Here is an 11,791-nt window from a genome sequence, read left to right as displayed (position 1 = left end):
ATCGCAAGTACCGGGCCAAGATTTGGTCTACGGGCCGGCGTCGTCTAAAGGCCCGTTCACACTCTTGCGACCGAGTGCGACCGAGTACGACTGAGAGAGAAGAGAGCAGACGACAAGCAGAAACGTTTGAAAGAGCAGACGGCAATTTCAATTCGAACGATCAGGTGGCTGTTTGAACTTGAAGACGCACTGAACGTAGTCGGCAGGTGGTCCGCACAACTTGACGGTTTTCTGGCATTCATGTTGGAACAAAACAAATAAATCTGATGACCACAAGTATCCGTGAATTCAACCCAAAGTGCTTCTCGCCCAAGCAATCGTTGTCCGACGGCGTCTGCTTTTCCCTTTTCACGGCACATATCCATAATCTCGGACGAACCGAGCACGTGAAAACTGACCCTCAAACCTTTCTCGACACTTTTGGTACGGCCCCAGTGACGGCGTTTTGACGAGAAGGCAAATTTTTGTCTCGTTCCTTTCAAAACAACGCAGGAATGCACGTCTGGCATGGGGACTTGACTTCTGCCCTTCTGCCTGCTTCTGCCTGCTTCTGCCCACAGCTCCAGACCGGAAGTGCGACCGACACGCCACCACCGCGCCGTGACGTAACAGAGATGAGTTTTTTTTTTTTGAAGCTTAAAGGACACATGCAAAGGAAAAAAACATTTTTTTAAACGGCTTAGATGGAAAAAGGACGCCATAAAACGATTTTACAATGAAGAAAAAAATGTTTAGAGCTATATTTACGGCGCAAAACCTATGCGCAAAACGAATTTGTAGTTGGCGCCCGCGGGCACCGCGGAAAAGTGGTCCGTATTTATCACGTGACTGGTCCTTATTTATCACGTGGTGCTTTCGTTCTTTCGGAAGCTTCCTATGGCCTCTAAAAGTAACTTATTCATCTTTGTTTGAAGTATAACAAAAACTAAGACGAATAAGTAACTTCTAGAGCCCAATGGAAACTCCTGAAAAAGCGCAAGCAGACGTGATAGACCTGTGCGCCGGTCAGACGACGGCGGCGGCGCCCCGAAGCAGACGAACTTGTGCGGCGGCGGCGACGGCGGCGTGGAGAAACGCGTTGAGGCGGCGTTCGCACAACGCTCAGCGTGCGACGGCGACGCAGCGCGGCTCCCGCGTGACCCTACCACGTGACCAGCGGCGGCTCCCGCGAGCGCCAACTACAAATTCATATAGCGCCGTAAATATAGCTCTAAAAATTTTTTTTCTTCGTTGTAAAATCGTTTTATGACATCCTTTTCCCATCTAAGCTGTCTAAAAAAAATGTTTTTTTCCTTTGCATGTGTCCTTTAACAGAATTTTTAAAAAGAAACCATGAATGCTAGATGAATGCGGTCTGCGCAGGTGAGTTATACAGTCAGGGGGACATAATAGGAGGATAATCGTAACCATCAGTCAGCTAATTAGTTAAAATTGGTTAATTAACTTTTTAATTAATGAAAATAGACATATAGTTTCAATTAGAAACTTGCTCAGCGTCATCGAAAACAGCTAAATCAGTATTTTTCAGAAAGACTTTGAACGCGTGAGAAGCGTAGTTGCGCACTAAAGTTACCGCTCGTGGAGCAGGTACAAGGCTGGGGCTATAGACCTTTCCATCGCTTATCGCCCAGGCGAAAAATGTCGAGTCACTGGACTGTTACGCAGGCGCGGCGTACTATTTTTTCGCAAGAGGCGCTATTGCGCGTGCTCAGAAGGCGTTTAACAGTCCAGTAAGAAAAGATGGCAGCTCGCAGAAGGCGTTTGTTGGAAAGGTCTATATAAGACACGGAAAAATCGCGCGGGCGCCTTATCGCAACCGCTAGCTTTGTACGTGCTCCACGAGTGCTAACTTTAATGCACTACTACGCTTCTCACGCGCTCAAAATCTTTATGCAAATGACTGATTTAGGGGTTTTCGATGACGCCCAGCAAGTTTCTAATTGAAACTATGTGCCTATTTTCATTAATTAAAAAGTTAATTACCGAATTTTAACTAATTAGCCGACTGATTGTTACTATTATTCTCTACTATTATGTCCCCCTGGCCGTATAACTCACCTGCGCAGACCGCATTAATCTAGCTTTCATGGTTTCTTTTTTAAAAATTCTGTTAAGCTTAAAAAAAAAAAAAAAAAAACACCCAGTATATATATCGGCCACGGAGTTCTGGATCGTCTAGCTGTTCCGGTGATTTGCTATCAATAAAGGGGGGGGGGGGGGGTACTAGACGACGAGAATGAAAATCTTTAAAGCGCGGCCTATATGGTCGTGTGCAATCTGTTGACCAATCACAATTAGGCGAGCCGCGCTCAAACGTCAAGCGCAATTAAGTAAGTTGATAATGAGCCAGCGCTGATCAGTGATGAGGAGCTGTTTTGCGCAGTATTCTGTAAATTGTCTAAGGACGAAAAAAAAAAAAAGACGCTCCTTCCCCCTCTCTTCCGTCACTACTGGACGCTGGATTAAGGTCGTTTGTGGAACGTCAGAGCAAATTAAGACGCGGATCCAGGGGTACATACGGCTTCACGTACATTTCACTCGCAAAACATATTAACACGGCGTCGATTCTTGAAAGGTATCAGGCGTGCGAAGGCACGAAGACACGGCACTTCGGTGTGCCGAGAAAGCTTTGAACAGCCCGCCAGACCGTTTAAAACCTGCTTTCGACGAGTTGTGCCTTTTTCCTACGGCACTGCGCTTTCGTAGAAATTTCCACGTGTTCTCAACGGCAAGTATCACGCCTCACCCAGGATCTTAAAGTACGTTTTCGGCGAATGATGACGCACGAGTAGAAAACGTGTCTTTAGCACGCTGCCGCCAACCTCTGCAACACTAGCAAAAAAAAAAAAAAAAAAGGCATGCAAGATGGCCGTCCGGTGGCCGCACTCGCGCTGCAGTGAACAAGCGGGGATGCGCGATCCAGAAATTGTCATTGAGATCAGTGGTTCACTGGCTTATTTAAACAAATATTCTTATTTACGAATAGCGCTCGAAAACACCCTGCACGCCACCAGTCACTAGGCCTAGTGTCGGTTTCGGTTTTCTCTCTTTGTCTCTTCCGAGAACGCTTCGGACCTTGCACATTTCTAGAAACTGAGGGACATATTCTTAACACTTGAGATTCGTTTAAGAGCCTTGAGAAGTTTTCGTTTGCCTATATAGGTTGAACTGAGCCGACCACACTAAACTCTCACCGAAGCCATCACCGCCATCACCATCGCCATTACCTCTCGCAGCTCTCGCGTCGAAGTCGTGCTTGTCAATCTGTCAGGAACAGCTGTGTTGTCGTCTTTCATATTTATTTTCATTTGCCGTTTCAAAGCACCAACATGACTTCGTATCGCGTAGGTATTCTTCCTCTCGAATTAGATCTGAAATCTAAGAGGCCAGCCTTCAGCATCCTTGAACGATTAATCTCTCTTCGCACTTTCGAGGACGCTCGGGTCCGCGTTCCTAACGGTGCTTTGCGTACTCATGTTGTGGTTACACGGGGTACAAAAGCCGAGAGTAAAAATATTTGAAGTTCAACGGTGCTACTTGCTGGCCTCGTGCATAACTGCATGCAAGTGGAAGCATGGGTGCTTGCGTGTTGAGACGCGGTGATTCAGTCACTAGTGCTTTGGTTCATGTTGAGTGCTGCTTCCCTTCTAGACACCTAACACGCCGGTGGATTCGAAGAAAGAAGAATTCAGGAAATACCTGGAGAAAAGTGGATTGTTCGACGCTCTAACTAAAGGTAATCATAATACGGGACGACTACGGCTTGTCAAGTAAAGAGGGCTGGCGACTCAAGATCTCCTGCAAAACCTTCAAACATAGCTAGACTTAGCACCCGCTTATACTGTAGGAATACGTTTTAGTTGTTGAGTAGTCACTCTAAAACTTCATGCCGTATTTGGGGTTCCCGGAAATCAATATGAAAACCTGTGTCGGGATGACAGGTGGAACACTATACTCCGTTTGACTTAATGTTGTACCGCAGCGAAGGCTAGAGGCGCGAGCTTAGAGCGTTGGCAGCTGCCCTTAATGCACGAGAGCTTGTGCCACCGAGATGCGCCCTAGAGCAAGGAGCTCGCGCTTGTAGCCTTCCCTGCGGTACATCATAGGGTGAAATAGAGTATAGCCACCAATCATGCGTCCCGTGAAAAAAAATGTCAAGTGATCACATTTGAATCAGAGTCAAAAACCTGTTCTGACAGGCTTACTTAAAGCTTAAAGTGCAAGCGTATGCTACAAATGTGTGCTAGGTGGTGCCATTGTTTTTACACAGTGTGAGGGGTCTACTGTTCGACCTGCACTTTTATGGCTTTTGAAGCCACTTAAAGGTATCACCATTTTAGCTTTCATAATAAACATGGCACTGATTGAAAAATACTTGAATTTTGCTCTTCACAGTATCCAGTAGTTTGCATCCGGGGGTACAAGCGTACCTTGTAATCATTTTCAGATAATTTCATCTTCCTTTGAAGAGATCTGAAATTGATTTTCTGATAAAATGTGCATACATGTAGTGTGTACTGGCATCAAAAGACCTTGTGCTAAATTACTCAAGTGCCAAAGCACATGTTTCGAGTGTAGTTGCATGTGCCACAGATGCTGGTGTCTGCAGCAGTAAAATTTCTAAAGCGAAAATCCAGAACAAATGATATGAAAGAACTTCTGGTCGTTCTTTACATCTACGGCAAACTTTTATAAAGATAGACATCGGAGCTAGACGAAACGGTCAAAGTTGAATACTCTGTTCCTTGTGAAATTGCGATCTCTTTGTTTTCTTTTCTTCGGTACGCTCGGGTCCCTGTCCTCTATAGGAAAAGAGCGGACATAACTCAAGCCCCGACCAGGGTGCCCCTAGTGGAAAACAGATCATTTTCATCGGTAGGTCCTTTTTAGTCGCTGCACTCAGACTGCAGTCGCTCAAGTTTTGCGCCACAGGAAAAAAATTGCAGAATTTGTAAGATTCTTAGAGCCCGACATAATGATGACAGGCACACTAGGCCCACGCAGTTAGTCACAATTGCTTCCCGACGAGTAGGCGCGAACAACCGCTGGGTGGCAGCGAACAATTGGAGAGCCTGTATTACAGAGAATTTCCAACCGCTCGATTGGGGTCACATGGTTTATGGGCCATGTTTCCAATACGATCTACAGGTGATGAACGTGTTGGTCGTCTGCGAGCGCCTCCGCCTTTGCGCCTGCTTTCCTCCTAGCCGCACAATAATGCAGCGTATGAGCACTTGCGACCAATCTCCGACGGAGGCGTCCGCCAGAGGCTCCCCACGGTTCAAGTTGGACCCTCCCTACCACCTAGGCTCTCTACAAACAATAGGCGACAGAGGCGATGCCCCTGGCGTGTTCCTTTCCCTTTGCGGCGACTTCATCCTCTTTGTAGTTTTCCATAATGTTTTTAACGTGGCAGTTTGCACATACGTTTGTCGGCACCTCATTTTGGTTATTTACTTGGAATGTTTGAAGCAGACAAGTCGTGCGCTTGCGGCATGTACCTCTGTTCTGTTGTCTACATACCCTGTACTGGTGATTTCTTTTATCGAATGCATAACTCCCACAATGTTCTCTTCAAATGTGGAAGCTTCTAAGTAAGCGATTGGTTCGACCGGTTCACACTAAGTCCGACCGCGGCCAGTGCTACACTCCGATGAGGCCAATCAAGCCGCGCCAAAAGTGCGTTGTCGCGGCTGTCGTCATCTTTGTTCGTTTGTTGTCACCGGTCGAACCAATCGCATGCAGTGGATGCGCTATGATCCTACGCTTTTTTCAGTGTGCATTAGGTTTAGCAGGTGATAGAAGACAAACAAAGACGGCGATCATCGTGATGATACACTTTTGATGCTTCTTGATTGGCTCCATCCCAATGTTGTGTTGGCTGAAACTGATTGGCTCCATCCCAATGTTGTGTTGTTTGAAACTGAGTGTAGTATGGTGAAAGAGTGTCGAGTGAGAGTTTAAATTTATCAGAAACAATCTCGAGTCCAGTAACATGTTTTTGTAAATGACTGGAGCAGGTAGTGCCATTAAAACGTCTGACATCGCTGCCTGGCCCTTTCAGCACTTGTGAACCTCTTTGACAAGCCCGAGCGGCCTGAAAATGCGGTGGCGTATCCTTTTTGTTGAACGGCTCGGAAGTGTCTGGTCGGAACGGACATGTGGCAGGGTCGTGCACCTTAACGTCGAGCTCTAGCTACCTCAAGGCATGCCTGGACGCCGACGGACCCGAGGAAGATGCGGCCACACTGAAGCGCCAGCTGGATGAGACGATAAAGAAGCTTGAGGCCCTGCAGCTAGAGCACGACGAACTCAGGTCCCAGGTAATCGCTCGCCTCGAAGACAGTTTTTTCCATGTAGGCACTGTAGTCGGTAATAGGTTAAAAAGCTAGTAGGTGCTTCGCCTTTGATAACGAGCTTTCCGCCTTTGATAACGCTTGGTCGCTCGCACAGCCGATGACCGGTGGAAGGCAACGAGCGCTTTCTGGTGGAGGAGCGTCACCTGGGTTCTTGGGCTGCCGCCGACATAGGGTATTTTTGCGCCCAGCCTATAGAGGGTATTGACGGGACGCCGATTTGCTGGACGTTGTTCGCAGCACGTGCTCGAAACGATGCTAGAGGACAGCCTTTTCTGGCGTTTCAGAAGAAGCGAGCACTGTGCGGGCGCAGCTTTGATCGGCACTCAAGGTCCGCAAGCGCGCAGCTACTCATAATTTTGGCTTCACCGACTGCAAGGAATACAAGAGGATGCGCGTTTCAGCATCCATTATACACACTCAGAATCGCTGTTCTTAAAAGATGATGAATGGGAGCTAGTTCTGAGCAAGCGCTGTGAACCACTTCCAACAATATGGCATCCTGTGAATACCTCTATACATACCTCGCTGGGCACCGTGCTTCCAAAAGACCATTCCAGAAGTATGTGGCGACACACTGTCGGCTTGAGGCATTCCGACAATCCGACTTGCAGCACGCGACATTACCCAGGAATAGAAGACAAAGTTCATGTCAGTTTACCATTTTGAGATTCCAGAACCCAAAGAAAGCAGTAAAAAACCAAAACAGTGTGCAACATAACCTTGTTTTCTCATTCTTCTATTTTTTGTGTTTCTGAACCTACAATGATGAAAACAAAACGTATTGTGCCGCTTCCAGGATATACGAAGTGTCCAAGTTGGCCCGAGGGTATATTGGAACGGCCCCGCAATTTCTCTTCTGCGCAGTGTAATGTGGGATATCCGCAAGGTTTCCCGAGATTTTCCGAAAAGGCTTATTGCAGCCATGTCGCCACACCCGACAATTATGCACGTGCATCTTTTGCGAGGAGAACAACATTCATTGAGGTTTCGTTCGTTGAATGAACGCTAGAGTAAATGAAGTGTTAAATGCCTAGAAGCTGAGAGGTCAGTTTGCCTTTGGGGTGCAGCGAAGCTAGAGTCACTGAGTAAGATACCATTTAGAGCACAGGCACTCCAGCATTACTGGTGCATAAAATCAATGTTGTCAGCTGTTTCAGCTTTTCGCCGACATACCTGACGGAAGTTAAAAGGAGCATTTTCAGCCTTCGTGCTTGCTGAAACAGCTCACAACAAAGCAAAATGATTCTGCAATAATCTCCTAATATCACACGTACCGATCAAGGAGTCTAATATCAGAACAATAACTGCGGTTCCGAGCACTAAAATGGTGGTGCATGTGAGCTGACGGTACGTAAACAAATGTTATGTGTACTTAAATGAGCGAGCGATTATTATGACGGCGTTGGACGGCGGGGGGGAAAAGAGTACCGATACCCTGAGTGTAACACTCTACACTCCGTTTCACCTTACATCTGACAGCAGCGGATGCTACGAGTCATCCCAGCCGGTCCAGCTCTGCGAACGTAGCATGCGATTATGCTTTCCGCCTGTAACGGCACCCCCTAGAAAGCTTGCACGACCTTGGATTGACTCCAATGACTCGTGGCATCCGCTGCAGCCAGACATAAGGTGAAACGGAGTACAGCGGCGATTCTTGGCGACACCAGTTCACGCTGTAGCTCAGCAATTTAGCAGGTGGAATATGGCTGTTCCACTGGGGCTTTTCACGTGCGCCACGCAGTTACGGTGATGCAACCGCATGCCAGCAAGGTGCTCATCCAGATTGGAACGGTTAGGCACAAGCTTTTGCTCCACGTGATCCGAGCTGCGGTTTACTAAAGCACTCGAGCAGCTGTCCTGTTTTTTTTTTTTTTTTTTGGATTTGATGGTAAAAGATATTTTGCACAAACAAAGCTTCATGCAAATCTGCTTTGAATGGCGTTTAGCTCTCAAAATTGCATTGCATGAAACACCAAATGTGAATGACTGTCAAAGCAACCCGGCGAGCAATTGGTTTTTACAATCTCGGCAATCAGTGCCGTGAAAGGGAAAGTTTGGCTCGGCACGTCAAGAATCATCATACATATCGGACAATAAGTATTTCTTCTGTTGGGACAAGCTTCACATTCTTTTAGAAAATACAGTCACATTCTTATGTCTTTTTTTGTTTATTTCTTGCAGCTTTTAAATGAAAAGGTATGTGTTATATTTCAGTTTGTCAGAAAGTTTCTCCTCTTTTTTGCTGCTGCATAGTATTTCATGTACAAGATGTTCTTTATATGCAATCATTGGGGTGTTTTTTTTCCCTTACTGGAGTTATGGAATGTTTTTGGAACATTCCTTGGAACATTCCTCTTCCGATTTCAGTTCTGAGGCCTTATGTTTGAACTCCTTGACATTGGTCTTGTCCTTTGCTGCTAGAGCAGAAGTTCGGAAGCGGTATCAGTTGTGGCTTCAGCAGCAACTCTATGCCCTCCATTCGTATAAAACATCTAAAAAAAAGTAGATGACTGAAATCTCTGCAGTTAAGCCTACGAGTACATATTGTGGCCCATTGATTAAAATGCCTGTGTCTACGTTTTTCTGGGCTAATGGAATGGACTGCATTTGAGTCCTATGTGTTTAGAATTTTTACACCCGGTTTCTTAAACATTCTCTTATTGCCCTTATCTTTAGTTTGCAAAGTTCTCCAAGTTTACTGTGCAAAACTTCAAACAAGGGGACCATGCAACACACTGAAAGCCGCTGGCTTCATTTGAATTAAAGGGAAATTGCTCCTTGTGGAACCTTTAGGCATAGTCCAGTACAGTATTTGATAATGTCCCTGTATTTCAGTAGTAGGGGCCCGACCAATAAGAAACCTAGTGTTCTTTCTTAAGTCAATAAAAAGATTAGTACCGAACCATGTGCCGCTATCCTGCTTGTATGACAATGAGAATTATGACTGCACTAAGAGCAACAGTTATGAGCGTTCTGCTAACCGGCACCTCTGCCTTAAGGTCTTTTTTCATTAGGGTTCATCACAGAACTCAGTAACATTGTTTGCATAGTTACTCAGAGGGCAAAAGGACCACACTTTCACAAAGGACAAATTCACGGCACAAGCAGTTGTTACGCTGACCCAGGTGTGGCAAAGCATGGCCGACTGATGCCGAAGCTGGCAACACGGCTTACGAAAGCAACGGGCGAACAGGGACACATTGCTGGCGTAACCACCATTGACCTCAACACTTTAGGGGTCACAGGCAGCACTAGATTTGAATGTTAAGAAGGGATACAGGCGGGCTGGTTTAGATGGATGTTTTTAACCCTGGAGATTGAGAACAAAAGCAACAGATAGTATAAATTTACCAAGATCTACTTTGTCTCTAGATTTAAATATCTAGACGTTTGAACTTTCGAAACATGATATGCAAGCAAGAATTATGAAATGTAAGCATCTTGGTGAAATTTGTCTTTGTCTAGTAAAATTAAGGGAAACTGGTTCTGCTTTCTTTTTACCTCTCTAATCTGTGACCATCTCTGAGGTGCAGAGGTTCTGCCTCAACCTATACAGCACAGGGTTTGGACACTGGATGGTCCCTCGTTTAGGAAATTTTGGGGTTGCTGATAACCCAATTGCTTTTTGACAAAAGCCACCAAAATTTCACTCTTGCCGGACATACAGTGCATGCATAAATTCCTATGCCGTTTTAACGCAAAGCAGTGTTCGAGTTTGCATTTTTTTTGTAGTTTACATTTTTTTTTCATTGCAGCAAAAAATAGTCACTTGTGAAGGCATTTTAGCTGTCATGGCAGTCAAGTCACCTGTGGCTCACGGTTTCTCCAACGGTGCGGTTTTAAATGTGATTAGAAAAATGCTGATGTAATATCAAGCTGAAATACATAAAGAATAACATGCTTAGAGTTTGTTTAAATGTAGGAAAATGAAAATCGAGCAGGCTTAATTCTTCTGTTACTCCATTATTGGTGCTCACTCTGCATGAGGCTGACTCAACACACATCTTGATCTGTGTTCCCCTGCCAACAAGTATGTTAAGACAACTGACCACACAAAACACTGAAAAGCATAATTGACGAGCTGGGTTTGAGCTTGGAGGGGGGGATACCGATACTCTGTATGACAGAGGCACTCTATGTTTAAAGTATGCATTTCTCTCCTCGCAGCTTGCCAAAGGAGAAGTGGAAGAAGCTGTGGAGCCGGAACAGTAAAGACCACCCATGGCTAGAGTGAAGTTTTTCCGTCCAACGATCATGCCTTTGCTTCTTTTAAAATGAAAACTACTTCTGACCTTGTTAAAAATAATTATTCGTTTCGGGCTCGTTTCTACCGAATATGTGTGCTCAGAACCAACATTCCCAGACCTGCTCCTGGCTTTAAAAAAAAATTTCCTGGAGCCCTCGATTTCCGTTGACTGCGCAACAGCTTGAAACACAAGCAAGCCTAGCGAGGTTACGTGCGACTCGGAGTGTGTTCCGCTTTTGAGGTTCACCAAATCACTATAGATGCCCATGCCGTTTACAAAGGAGCGTGTCTACTACATTCTCAGTGTGTGGACTCTGGAAATCTGTAGTGATAAAGTTTTTGAATGGCAAACTCGGTGCCCTTTGGCTGCTTGTATTTTAAACTGTTTGGGGTTATATGTGGGAGTGGATGGGGGGGGGGGGGGGGGGGAGACTTTAAATTGGGTCGTGGGAATCGAAGTTATTAACAGACATACCAAAACATTGTTTGCTTGCGACACATATAGTTAAAAGAAACATTACTTAAGTGACATTGGCATTCCAAGTGGTTAATTGCTACAAGTTTGAGATCTCATCCCCTTGTTTGTTTTCGTATAACTCTTGTGTGAACTAGTCCGGGTTTGTATGATGCAACCCCTTTTCTGAAGGGTGCCATTTCAACATATCTTATGTTTGTGTGCAATGAAAGTTTCTTGTTTTTAAGTGTACCGAGAACAAAAGTAGTATTTTTTCTGTATGTGGATTGTTTTATGCTCACAATAAAGTAATTGTGGTGCTCCCGTGGAATTTTTATATGCGAAGTACTGTAATAACCACCTTCCCTGGAACTGCATTTCGTTTCGTAGGGACATGCTTCATGGACAACTTTTTACGGACACAATTTGTGGACACTGTTCGGGGATGCCATATTTTTTTTACCAAGTGGACTGGATAACTGGCTTTATTTCTTGTGCCGGCAGTATGCCGGAACTATAACGGAGCCACTAAAGCAGCTCTGATAAAGCAAAATCACAAGCCGTTATCCTAAGCTTCCAGACCGACTGCACAACATGCGGTCACCTCTCGGGGAAAATGGATTATAACTAGGGTGGTAAAGGATGTAATAGAGATGCTTCAACTGGTCCCTCTTCCCCACTTAATGCAACCTCTATGGTTTCATAGCTTCCACTGTTACAAAAACACAACCT

The 11,791-nt window shown here is 45.4% G+C and overlaps 1 protein-coding gene across 2 annotated transcripts; it reads left to right on the top strand.

The window, feature by feature from the left end:
- The first annotated feature begins 3,198 nt into the window (after positions 1 to 3,198).
- On the top strand, positions 3,199 to 11,383 carry LOC115330185 (c-Myc-binding protein). Of its 2 annotated transcripts, XM_029991896.3 has the most exons (6): positions 3,199 to 3,344; positions 3,652 to 3,736; positions 6,065 to 6,113; positions 6,197 to 6,323; positions 8,541 to 8,555; positions 10,527 to 11,383. In XM_029991896.3, the coding sequence occupies exons 1-6, from the start codon at positions 3,330 to 3,332 to the stop codon at positions 10,569 to 10,571; spliced, it is 336 nt and encodes a 111-aa protein (XP_029847756.1). In that variant the 5' UTR covers positions 3,199 to 3,329; the 3' UTR covers positions 10,572 to 11,383. The 2 variants fall into 2 exon arrangements, with proteins under 2 accessions (XP_029847756.1, XP_029847757.1); XM_029991897.3 differs by lacking the exon at positions 8,541 to 8,555 and having other exon boundaries at positions 3,203 to 3,344.
- The last annotated feature ends 408 nt before the right edge of the window (positions 11,384 to 11,791 follow it).

Source organism: Ixodes scapularis, unplaced genomic scaffold (genome assembly GCF_016920785.2).
Source record: "Ixodes scapularis isolate PalLabHiFi unplaced genomic scaffold, ASM1692078v2 PGA_scaffold2__306_contigs__length_199485367, whole genome shotgun sequence".
Classification (NCBI taxonomy): Eukaryota; Metazoa; Arthropoda; class Arachnida; order Ixodida; family Ixodidae; genus Ixodes; species Ixodes scapularis.
The sequence above is the reverse complement of the archived record's forward strand: the minus strand, read 5'-3'. Positions and strand labels throughout refer to the sequence as shown.